At 45.5% G+C, this 13,202-nt stretch overlaps 1 protein-coding gene across 1 annotated transcript in view; it reads left to right on the plus strand.

Moving 5' to 3' along the window:
- Positions 1-284: 284 nt before the first annotated feature.
- LOC111955743 (golgin subfamily B member 1) overlaps positions 285-13,202 on the plus strand; it is a 24,541-nt gene continuing 11,623 nt past the window's right edge. The window contains 11 exon segments of the mRNA XM_070436460.1: positions 285-392; positions 2,574-2,664; positions 3,122-3,301; positions 4,381-4,494; positions 4,752-4,919; positions 5,029-5,151; positions 5,264-5,377; positions 5,905-6,661; positions 6,776-6,852; positions 10,647-10,716; positions 11,283-13,198. Coding sequence (XP_070292561.1) covers positions 2,584-2,664; positions 3,122-3,301; positions 4,381-4,494; positions 4,752-4,919; positions 5,029-5,151; positions 5,264-5,377; positions 5,905-6,661; positions 6,776-6,852; positions 10,647-10,716; positions 11,283-13,198 — 3,600 coding nt within the window. The 5' untranslated portion in view covers positions 285-392; positions 2,574-2,583.

The raw sequence follows: 13,202 nt of genomic DNA on the forward strand, positions 1-13,202 counted from the left end.
TCCATTGTTGATGATCAGATTGACCCGTGGGTCATGACCCGGCCCCATCCTAATAAATTCAGCAGTGTGGTTCCAAACGAAAATGGATCAGAAGGGTAATCGTGGTATAAAAAGACAAAAACATTATCTTGTAAAAAAAATTGTGTTTTGGCGCACGTTGCACATGTTTCGTTTTTTTAAATGTCCATGTCCCTAAAACGGTCTCTACAAAAATGGTAAATGGTCGGAATTTACAGACTCCCCCTTACTGTTGCGCAATCCTCCACTGGCCAATCGATGTTCTGCAAGTTTTGTTTCCGGGATGTTTGGTGATGTGGCTATGCACAGAAATACAGCAGAGGAGATTTATCAAATACAAAGCATAAACAGAAATCTGAGAAGCTCTCATACAGGTTAGTCGCTCATTCTTTCAACTATCAGCACACCATTCCCAGAGTTGCAATTTAGAACAGCTGCCACACGCTCCAAAAAAAACAAGGCACGGCGATATCTTTAGACAATATTGTTATCGTTGTTAGCCAGCTAGCTAGCTGCTTGTCTACGTGCACTGAAAAGCTAACTCGTTCGCTTTCTCTCTGAGATTGTCTACTGTGCTGTTTTTAATACAAGCGCAACCAATACATCATAATTCCGATGTATGTATATACATCAAATACTCTTACTATGGTTGGAGACAGCACTGTCAAAATGTTCAGAAAGTAAGCCACCCATTTCTCCCCATAATCTGCTGTTCAGGAGTAGTGGGCAAAACGAAGTGACGCAGCCGCAGTCGAATGGCCCTATTGTTCGGCAGTCTTCGGCTCTTCGGGTGACATTCGAACCTCGAGGCCCTCTGCACGAACTATCTGGGTCGCAATAACAATAATGCCCGTAAATGTATGTTGCCACAGGTATATTATTGGCACAAAGGATGATTGACTGCAGTGGCGGTCGGTGCCATTTAAGATGATGGAGGATGATACATTTTTATGAGTATGGCCTTATTTCTATTACAGCATATCGGATGACACATTCACCCAGCTCAATGTAACATTAATTTCCCCTGTACCCATCGTGAGGTTGCTACAACCTAGCCTATGAATGAGGTGGAGAATCAAGGTGACAGACTGACACAGTCAATACAGCCTTCCACACTCTTGCCTGCATCTAGCTGACAGTTGCAAATGTGAATTTCTATTCGACAAATTCAGGTCTTTTTTCACCAGTTTCTTTCCATAAATGAACTGGTGGGCCCGGTGGCAATAAGTTAAAAAAAAATTAAAAGAAGCTTACCTTGACTTGGAAGAAATCCAGTGTTGTTTAGCCATAGCCAGCTAGCTAACATAGAATCCCTCTCTGTTTGAGTACACTTAACTAGCTAGCTGCATTCGCTAGCCAAGTAAGTGAAAGTAACACAAATAAAATACAACACTCTTACTTTTCCTTAATTTTTTTAATAAATTATTTTGTTAACCGTTCAACTACTGTCTTTCTCTCTCTTTGAGTCAACTAATGTTACTCACCACATTTTATGCACTGCAGTGCTAGCTAGCTGTAGCTTATGCTTTCAGTACTAGATTCATTCTCTGATCCTTTGATTGCACGGACAACATGTCAGTTCATGCTGTGATAGGTTTCTAGGACGTCCTCCGGAAGTTGTCATAATTACTGTGTAAGTCTATGGAAGGGGGTGAGAACCATGAGCCTCTTAGGATTTGTATTGAAGTCAATGTACCCAGAGAAGGACAGAAGCTAGCTGTCCTCCAGCTACACTATGGTGCTGAGGGCTGCTGAGGCTACTGTAGACCTTCATTACAAAACAGTGTGTTTTCATCAATTATTTGGTGACGTGAATATATTTAGTATAGTTTGATCTAAAAAGGTTAACTTTTTGAAAATTTCATAATTTTTATGAAATTCACTGAGGGGGATGGTCCTCCGAGGGGCCTCCAGTGATTGACTGTCCAGGAACCCTCATTCTATGATTTCACAGGTCTCAATTGTTATCATCCACTGCACTTATTTCCATTGATTATTTTAGTCAACCTATGTTTTTGTCTTAAATCATTTCTATACACAGAAATGAGAATCATAACATAACAGCGGCGCTAACATTGTAAATGCATCATAATGCAAACTCCATGGAGTTTTTTTTATCCGGTTTCTGTATAATCACTTTGTGACAATTGCTGATGTAAAAAGGGCTTTATAAGTACTGATTGATTGAGACAGAACCCTCAATGTAAAAACTCTAGAATCTTGGGCATCTCTCAGAAATCTCATATCTAACATGTCAAACCAAGGTGAAAGTATCATGTTAGGACATGGGTTTACTTTGATCAGGGATCTTGCATGGTAAGAAACACTGCATGGAATATTCACCATAAAATAAAATAAACTTTGATAAGCTTATCATTTATTTTGTTGTGGCATCKATGGACTCAGAAGATATGAAAGCCACAAAATATATTTGGAAAGTTTGGGTAGGACATCTTGAAGGACCTTTTTGGGTAGGATATTTTGAAACCTGCTGACCATGACCCAGGTCCCACCTGTCCAGATAAAGGCCTAATGTCTCTGTCTTGTACCACCAGTTTCGGCTACATGTTCAGCCGGCTGTCCCAGGGCTTTACCAACGTCCTGCAGGAGCTGTCTGGGGACGAGCCCCCCGATGGAGCCCCTCAGGTAAGAGAGACTCCCTCAACCCCTCACAAGCTTACATAACACGGCACATGTTTTCTGTCCTGGGCCCATATTTATCAACTGTCTCAGAGTAGTAGCGTTTAACTAGGATCAGCTCCTCTCTGTCCATAATAATAAATCCATTGTGATCTAAAAGGCAAAACTGATCAGCACTCTAACACATGGTTCCCCAAACTCGGTTCTGGGGCCCCCTGGGTGCACATTTTGGTTCTTGCTCTAGCACTACACAGCTGATTCAAATAACCAACTCATCATCAAGCTCTGATGATTTGAATCAGCTGTGTAGTGCTAGAGCAGAAACCAAAATGTGCACCCAGGGGGAGGGGGCCCCAGGACCCAGTTTGATAAACCCTGCTCTAACGGATCACCGTTGCAGGCCTTAATGTTCTCCAAGTCCCCATATTTGTATCCACTCTTCTTCTCTGTGGCCCTTCTGCAGGATATGTTGGTTCCCCAACTCCCCCCTGGAGATGCCCCCGGGGCCCCTGAGGAGTCTGGGCCTGGGGTGGAGGAGGAGCCCCTGGAGAGGCTGGCCCATCTGGAGCAGCTGACAGTGCATCTCAAGGAGGTGGTCAGAGATAAGGACAGCCAGCTGGCCACCTTCGAAACGCAGCTCAAGGTGAGACCTGGGTACAGGTGGGAGTGTTTTCCTTTGGTTTTATGGGCCTGCATGTATTGTTTTGACTTTGTGTGTCAAATCAAATCAAATTGACACATGGTTAGCAGATGTTAATGCGAGTGTAGCGAAATGCTTGTGCTTCTAGTTTCGACCATGCAGTAATATCTAACAAGTAATATAACCTATCAATTTCACAACAACTACCTTATACACACAAGTGTAAAGGAATGAATACGAATATGTATATAAAAATATATGAATGAGTGATGCCCGAACGGCATAGGCAAGATGCAGTAGATGGTATAGAGTACAGTATATACATATGAGATGAGTAATGTAGGGTATGAAAACATTATATAAAGTGGCATTGTTTAAAGTGACTAGTGATACATTACATCAAGATGGCAAGATGCAGTAGATGGTATAGAGTACAGTATATACATATGAAGATGAGTAATGTAGGGTATGAAAACATTATATAAAGTGGCATTGTTTAAAGTGGCTAGTGATAAATTGAATACATCAATTTTTCCATTATTAAGTGGCTGGAGTTGAGTCAGTATGTTGGCATACTGCTGCGCCTTCTTCACCAGCTGTCTGTGGGTGGGACCATTTCAGTTTGTCCGTGATGTGTACGCCGAGGAACTTAACTTTCCACCTCTCCACTACTCGTCGTCAATGTAGATAGGGGGCTGCTCCCTCTGGTGTGTGTGTGTGTGGTGTGGTGTGTGTGTGTGTGTGTGTGTGTGTGTGTTGTGTGTGTGTGTGTGTGTGTGTGTGTGTGTGTGTGTGTGTGTGTGTGTGTGTGTGTGTGTGTGTGTGTGTGTGTGTGCGCGTGCCTGTGTGGTATTGATTTGACTTTGTATGCGTGTGTGAGACATGAATGCAGTGGTTTTATATGGATGTGCCCTCAATGCTTAGCTTCGATTTTTTTTCTCTCCCGTGTGGGTTGGGTTCATGAAATATTCATATTTGATGCACTTCTTGTCAAATAATGATTGTGGTCAGAAGTATACTGAGAGGATGCTGTTGTTGCTGGAACACAAGTTTCAATGCTGTGTTTGTTGGTGTGTTTACAGAGCGAAAGGGAGACAGCGGAGGCACGCTTCACTAAACTAAAGCTGCAGGCCAAAACCAAGATGGCTGCTCTGAACAAACAAATTGCTGACCTCAAGGGGCAGGAGGGAGCAGCAGTAAGTCCTTTAGCCGAGTTCAAATAACTCCACGTTCAATAAGCATGGTTCTGATGTGTATTTTAGCTGTTATGTATTCAGTTAAAATGATGTAGATTCTTTACATGGTATAGAGAACGTGAGAACGTGTTCTCAATTTGCCTACCTGGTTAAATAACGGTTAAATTAAAAAAAMAAAAAAAAAAACAGCCAGTTTGGTCTACACTAGACTATTTTGTCATCAATAACATTTTGAAATCCTTGTCTATTTCCTGAAGAGCTCTCCAGACAGCTCCTTCACCGGCTCAGCTCCTGCTGTGGAGGAGGAACTCCAGGAGCTGAGGAAGCAGCTCAGTGAGGTCTCGACCTCGGCGAAGAACCTCGAGGAGCGTCTCCAGATGTCCGAACAGGCCCTGTGTGAAAAGGAAGCCGTACACACGGAGCAGGTGCCAGTTTCCTTGTCACTCTAACCATTTTCAATGAAAATGTTCCGGATTGCATTGTATTATAAAAAAGGGCCCTTCAGCTGACTGCAGAGATGTGTCATTCTTTTAGGTTCGTGTGCTTCAGGCAGTTGTCTGTGAAAAGGACGTGCGTTTCCAGGAGCAGATCCAGAAGCATGAGGACGAGCTGCTGAGGGTCACAGTGCAGAGGCAGAACGACGCCGAGCTGCAGCAAGTACAGCAGGTACAAACTTCATTCTCTGACTCACTCTACACTCCCTCATACAGGCCAGGTCCTATACACTGTTTTTAGCCTGTACCCAAGCCCTTAGTGTGTGTGTTGCTAGGCTCTACGTGCAGCCCAGCGGCGTTGTGAGGAGCATGAGGAAGCCATGCGGTCACGCTGCCAGGTGCTGGAGATGCTGCAGGGGGAGCTGAACAATGCCGACCAGCAGAAACAGGTACAGACACGCTCTACTGTGCTGGTCAGTGTAGAGCCATAGTGGGAATGGTGTTTTCTCAATGAAGGTCCCACAATAGAATAACAATGCAACCTGACTGACCCTTGGGCAAAATGAGCCCATCTGAAGAGACTGACACAGAGTACTGTATTACATTATTCACCAAGTTACTAGTGTGACAGCGGAGTGACACTGATTGAGTAAGTACATTTGGTGATTGACAAGTTGCATGTTACATAAGGGCTGAGGGGCAGACTAATTTCTCATCTAAATGCAAAATCACTGCTTTACTGGCACAGCAGAGCATTTCTCGTTGTAGACCCTACCGTCCCCGTCCTTCATCTGTCTTCATTCTCTCTCTCTCTCTGCCTCTCTTTCCCKCTCTCTCTCTCTGCCTCTCTTKCCCTCTCTGCCCCTCTCTGTCTCTCTCTCTCTGCCCCTCTCTGCCTCTCTGTCTCTCTCTCTCTGCCTCTCTCTCTACCTCTACGTCTACCTCTATCTCTAACTCTCCCTCCTTCTCTCTGCAGATCCTCACGGCTCAGTTCCGCCAGATGGAGGACGAGCTGGCTGAGGCTGGCAGGCAGAGGGAGCAGGAGCTGGCTGAGGCTGGCAGGCAGAGGGAGCAGGAGCTGGCTGAGGCTGGCAGGCAGAGGGAGCAGGAGCTGGCTGAGGCTGGCAGGCATAGGGAGCAGGAGCTGGCTGAGGCTAGCAGGCAGAGGGAGGAGGAGAGGCAGCAGTGGGCTGGGTGGTCTAGCCAGGCCGAGGCAGAGCTGGTGGCCCTCCGAGCCAACCTGGAGGCCTCCGAGCAGGACAGAGCAGCCCAGCTAGCCAACCTGGAGGCCTTAGAGCATGACAGAGCAGCCCAGCTAGCCAACCTGGAGGCCTCAGAGCACGACAGAGCTGCTCAGCTAGCCAGTTTGGAGGCTTCAGAGAGAGACAGAGCAGCCCAGATGGAGGAGCTGACAGTGAAACTGGAGTGGGCCACTAGAGAGCGGGAGGAAGTGACCAACAGAGAAGTAGCCAGGTTGGAGAAGGAGCTTGCTGCCTTAAGAGAGGAGCATGGAGAGGGRCAAAGGGCAGGAGAGGCCCTGGCTGAGTTGTTGACAGGCCTGCGCTCTCTGGCTGGWGAGGGGGCCGAGGAGGACAGCCCTRTTYCCACYGAYCCGGCCCTGTGCCTGGATACACTGCAGGCCCTGGAGGCCCGKCTGGAGAGGCTGAGGGTGGAGCAGAGGGAGAGCGAGGAACGCTGYGCCCAGGTCACCCACACYATGGAGACATTGCAAGGTAAGGGAACCAAATACACTATCATGCAGGTTCCGTTTATAAGTGTAAAGCATTCATGATACCCTAACAAGTGGCTTGCTTGCAGCGTATTTAATAATTGTGTTTTTCTTTCAGAACAACTGGATAAGCGCACTGCAGAAGGCGAAGAGGCTGTTGCTAGGATACAACAGCTGGAGCAGCAAATTGGAATGGTGAGCAGTCAGACGCACTAAATTAATTTAGGGTATTGTTACGACTACTAAATTAATTAAGGTAGCACATGTTGTAAGCTTGTTTTGAATCCTGTAATAACCTGAAAATAAACATCAAAATGTRCTTTGGGAGAAATAGCTTATATGGTTTATTATCTGTGAGCCCCAAATGACCAGACTCTTCAGTMTGTTGTACCCATTGCTAGATTCTCTAATGTTCTTCGTCTGTTTCAGTAATTTGACCAAATGGTGGGCTCATTTTCATCTGTGTAAAAGACAAGCTATTGATGTCTTACAAGGCTCGTTATTTGAGAAGTGATGCAATGCCAAAAAAACTATGACCAATGAACAAAGACCTATGTTAATATATGGCATCTATTTATGTCAGACAGGGAAATTACAGTGCCTTCAGAAAGTATTCATAACACTTGACCCATAACCCACAGTTTGTTGTATTAGAGCCTGAATTCGAAATGGATTAAATATCTTTTTTGCTCTCACCCATTCACACACAATACTCCATAATGAGAAAGTGAAAACATGTTTTTAGAAGTGTTACTACATTTATTGAAAATGAGATACAGAAATATCTCATTTACATAAGTATTCACACCACTGAGTCAATACAGCTAGAATCACCTTCGGCACCGATTACAGCTGTGAGGCTTTGTGGGTAAGTCTCTAAGASATTTGCACATCTGGATTGTACAATATTTGCACTTTTATTTTTATTCTTCAAGCACTGTCAAGTTGGTTGTTGATTATTGCTAGACAGCCATTTTCAAGTGTGGCCATAGATTTTCAAGACGATTTAAGTCAAYTGTAACTAGGCCACTTAGGAACAAAACATTAAGAACACCTTCCTAATATTGAGTTGCACCGCCCTTTTTGCGCTCAGAACAGCCTCCATTTGTCGGGGCATGGACTCTATAAGGTGTCGAAAGCGTTCAACAGGGATGATGGCCCATGTTGACTCCAATGCTTCCCACAGTTGTGTCAAGTTGGCTGGATGTCCTTTGGGTGGTGGACCATTCTTAGTGCACATGGTAAAATGTTGAGCGTGAAAAACCCAGCAGCGTTGCAGTTCTTTGCGCAAACCGGTGCACCTGGCACCTACTACCATACCCCGTTCAAAGGCACTTAAATCTTTTGTCTTACCCATTCACCCTCTGAATGGCAGATATACACAATCCATGTCTCACTTGTCTCAAGGCTTAAAAATCCTTCTTGAACCTGTCTCCTCCCCTTCATCTACACTGATTAAAGTGGATTTAACAAGGGACATTAATAAGGGATCATAGCTTCCGCCTGGATTCACCTGTTCAGTCTATGTCATGGAAAGAGCAGGTGTTCTTAATATTTTGTACACTCAGTGTATATTTAAGCAATAAGGCCAGAGGTGTGGTATTTGACCAATATACCACAGCTAAGGGCTGTTCTTAGGCACGACGCAACGTTGTATATCACAAACCCCCGAGGTGCCGTATTGCTATTATAAACTGGTTACCAATGTAATTAGAGCAGTAAAAATAAATGTTTTGTCATACCCATGTTATTTTTTACATTTATTTATTTAACCAGGTAAGTTGACTGAGAACACATTCTCATTTACAGCAACGACCTGGGGAATAGTTACAGGGGAGAGGAGGGGGATGAATGAGCCCATTGTAAACTGGGGATTAATTAGGTGACTGTGAATGGTTTGAGGGCCAGATTGGGAATTTAGCCAGGACACCGGGGTTAACACCCCTACTCTTACAATAAGTGCCATGGGATCTTTAATGACCTCAGAGAGTCAGGACACCCGTTTAACGTCCCATCCGAAAGAAGGCACCCTACACAGGGCAGAGTCCCCAATCACTGCCCTGGGGCATTGGGATATTTTTTTAGACCAGAGGAAAGAGTGCCTCCTACTGGCCCTCCAACACCACTTCCAGCAGCATCTGGTCTCCCATCCAGGGACTGACCAGGACCAACCCTGCTTAGCTTCAGAAGCAAGCCAGCAGTGGTATGCAGGGTGGTATGCTGCTGACGTTATACGGTCTGATATACCACGGCTGTCAGCCAATCAGCATTCTGGGCTCGACCCACCCTGTTTATAATTGGCATTGTGTTTTAGGTTATTGTCCTGCTGAAAGGGGAATCTGTCTCTTTTGGAAAGCAGACTGAACCAGGTTTTCCTCAAGGTTTTTGCCTGTGCTTAGCTCTATTCTGTTTCTTTTTATCCTGAAAAACTCTCCAGTCCTTACTGATGACAAGCATACCCATAAGATGATGCAGCCACCACCATGTTTGAAAATATGAAGAGTGGTACTTCGTGATGTGTTGTGTTCGATTTGCCCCAAACATAACGATTTGTATTCAGGACAAAAAGTTAATTTCTTTGCCACATTTTTTGCAGTTTTACTTTAGTGCCTTATTGCAAACAGACATGTTTTGGAATATTTTTATTCTGTACAGGCTTCCTTCTTTTCACTCTGTTAATTAGGTTAGTATTGTGGAGTAACTACAATGTTGTTATCCATCCTCAGTTTTCTCCTATCACAGCCATTAAACTCTGTAACTGTTTTAAAGTCACCATTGGCCTCATGGTGAAATCCCTGAGTGGTTTCCTTCCTCTGCGGCAACTAAGTTAGGAAGAATGCCTGTATCTTTGTAGTGACTGGGTGTATTGATACACCATCCAAAGTGTAATTAATAACTTCACCATGCTCAAAGGCATATTCAATGTCTGCTTTTAAAATGTTTACCCATCTACCAATAGGTTCCCATCTTTGCAAGGCAATGGAAAGCTCCCTGGTCTTTGTAATTTAATCTGTGTTTGAAATTCAATGCTTGACTGAGGGGTAATTGTATGTGTGGGATACAGCGATGAGGTAATCATTCAAAGATCATGTTAACCACTATTATTGCACACAGAGTGAGTCCCTGCAACTTATTATGTGACTTGTTAAGCACATTTTTACTCCTGAACTTATTTAGGCTTGCCATAACAAAGGGGTTGAATACTTATTGACTCAAGACATTTCATCTCTTCATTTTTAAATAATTAGAAAAATGTCTAAAAACATAATTCCAATTTCACATTATGGGGTATTGTGTTCAGGCCAGTGACACAACATTTAAATTTAATACATTTTAAATTCAGGCTGTAACACAACAAAATGTGGAAAAAGTCAAGGGTGTGAATACTTTCTGAAGGCACTGTATGTTCAATCTAATTGTTAGACAATTCCCTTCCCAAATAGAATTTGTTGACTGTGCGGAGTCACAATAGAAAGCGACAAACCCTCATTTGTGCTGTATGTGTGTGCAGTCTAATACAATATGATCTATTGGTGTGCTGTTATTTCACTGTGCTGTGAGGACTGCCCAGTCAGCACATTGAGTGTCACACATGCTTATTCATGTGGGGAAGTTTCTCTGGTCTCTGCCCTGACTACTGGGGCAGGTCAGTCGGCCACGATCTATCTCAGAGGGGACAGCCTGAGGGACAGAGACAGTGGTTGGGTTTAATAATGCTGAGGCAGAATGTCCTCCTGTCGTTTTGGTCAAGGCAATGCTAATCGCCTCTCCACTGATCCTCTGTTATGACTGCAGCCCTGGGCTGACCTTCAGGCCCATCATAACTACAGTGTAACTACTGTGTAACTACATTACAGCTGTGTGAAACTGTTAACTCACTTCATTTTGAACGTAGTCCCACTTCAATGGGATTGATGTATTATTAAGTCATACAGTTTACACCCTCTGTGTGTTCAGAAATAACTCAGGCCTTTGTCTTTCTCTCCTAGGCTGCTAGGGAGTCATTGGTCCAGTGTGTGACTGACCCGTCTGTGGAAGAAGTGACTGATGCTGAAAAAGGTAAGGAGACCTATTTTAAAATGTGTGTTTTTATTCTCTGAATCTAAAAGCCAACCACCAGGACCAGTCATACGTCCTTCCAGCAGCACACACCCTCTATTGATGTGTTTGCATAGGATTGGACACTGTGTGCTGTCACAGGCCCCGCTGACAACAGAGTTCGGCATAGTGATGCAGATGCGGTTACAGGCCTTACCCGTTTCACACAGTCTGTAACTAAACCTGAAAGACTGGTGGTTTAGTAGACAATACTGTCAACAGTATTGACAGTATTTGAACAGTATTGACAGTATGTTGACAGTATGTTGACAGTATGTCAATAATCATCTCAATTGTTGAATTGTTAACAGTTAGAAACACAATTCTGGAAGGAAATCTATAATATATAGGTCTAKTCATGAACTACTGGGAGGTGCCAGTGGTAGGATCGAATTTTAGGAAGCTTTAAATTCCTGCATGGGGTACATGAAAAATATCTGTTTTGGCATTTCAGGTATGATCAATTAATTGTGTATTGTGAATTAATTAGGCTGGCTATTAATTTTCATCTTTATTGATTTCCCCAGCCCAAATATTGGCTCTGGAGCAGCAGCTATTGGAGAAAGACCATGGGTTGGCTGCCCTGCGAGAGAGTCTTGTGCTGGCTGAAGAGCAGGGCTCAAATGATGCGTTCAAGGTAAGCGCTGATCAGATTCTAGACCAGAGTGAGGACACTGCCATGGCCCCCTGCGACAGTCCTACAGTGCTGCCAGACCTCCTAGAAGACACGCAAGAGGAGGACACCACCCTGGTGGCAGAGGATAGGTCAATCCTGTCAGTCTCCGCTGATAACGAGAGCAGTCCAGAGCTCATTGAACCCCAGTCTGACTCTCCCGGAGAATCTAAGGGGGCCTCCTCTGATGAGATGGTCACTAGCAGTGACTCCGAGGTGGCCCACAGCAGCTGGACCCTCCTAGAGGCTGTGAACCAAGATGAAGGTCAGCAGTCGCCTCCCATACTGCAGGGCTTTGGCCAGCTCCAGGTGCAATCCTGGGAAGAGAACAGCTCTGAGCMGGAAACATCCACAGTCCAGGTGGAGTCCTCATCAGTCATCATCCGTGAGACTGTGCAGGTGCACCTCAGCCAGCAGGGGGCGACCCTCTTTGACTCTGACTCTGCCCCTGGACAGGTGTTTGCCCAGGCCCTAGCAGATGAGCTGCAGAACAGGTACAGTGAGCTCATGGTTGAGCTCCAGAGACTGAGAGAGGCTGCCTCAGAGTCACAGGAGAGAACCCAAGGCCTTGAGGAAGAGATTCGGTCCCTGGCAGCTGCCAAGGATGAGGCAGAGTCCAAGGCCCAGAGATATGAGGAAGAGCTCCAGTCAGCCAGSTCASAGATGGACACGGTGGCCCAGCACAGTGGCTCTGACTTGGAGAGGCAGARCATGGAGATGCATCTCCTGGAGGAGCAGCTGGCCAGCCTGCAGACAGAAGGCYGCTCCAAGGAGCAGCAGATMCAGGCCCTGCAGGCAGACCTGGAYGAGGCTCAGCGCTCTCTCTCTSAGCAGGAGGGCCAGGCCAGGATGCTGAGCGCCCAGCTGGAAGAAGGGGAGATCACCTCYTCTGAGCTGGAGCAGAAGCTCCAAGACATGGAGGCCAGCCTACTGGAGTTCTCCCAGGCTAGGGACATGGCCAAAGCTGTACTGTCTGAGAGGGACACAGAGATTAACGAGCTGCAACTGCGYATCACCCAGAAAGAGCAGGAGATGATGGAGCTGAGCAATGGCATGTCTGCCAAACTACTCCAGACCGRTGAGGAGAAGTTCCTGATGAGCACTGAAGTCAAGAAACTGAAGGAGCAGATAATTGAGCTTGAGAAAGCTGGAGAAAAGGAGAAAGCGACAGGGGAGAGTCATGTAGAGGATGGYGATGAGCTCACTAGTTTGCGAAAGGACAAAGAGGATCTGACAACCCAAGTGGCCACCATTAAAAAGAGGTTGCAGGCAGCCCTGGTGCAGCGCAAAGAGCTGATGAAAAAAGTTACAGAGTTTGAGAAAGAGGCAGATCAAAGGAAAGGACAGGTAGGGAAAGCAACGGAGGAAGCCYCTGCAAGTGTACCAGCTTTAGAAAAAGACAGAAAACAAGAGGTTATGGCAATTGAGACTACTCTCGAAGAGTTCAGACAAGCCTTGAGGTCCAAAGAAGAGGCCATGGAGGTTTTGGAACAGAAAATCAGCCAGCAGGATCAGGTTCTGGAAGAGACACTTGAAATGAACAGAAGGCTGAGTGAGGGAGCTCAGCAGACTCCAGAGGCTGACACCTCAGCTGAAATCCCTGGGTTKCAGTCCCAGGTGGCCTCACTGGAGTCAGATTGCGAAACACTGCAAAAGAAACTCCAGGAGGCCCAGGACTCTCGCAAAGACACCATCCGCAAGGCCAAAGAAAAGGACAGGCACCACCGCGAACAGCTAAAACAGCAAAAGGAAGAGTACAACGGGCTGTTGGAGC

The sequence above is a fragment of the Salvelinus sp. IW2-2015 genome, linkage group LG3, assembly GCF_002910315.2.
Source record: "Salvelinus sp. IW2-2015 linkage group LG3, ASM291031v2, whole genome shotgun sequence".
Lineage (NCBI taxonomy): Eukaryota > Metazoa > Chordata > Actinopteri > Salmoniformes > Salmonidae > Salvelinus > Salvelinus sp. IW2-2015.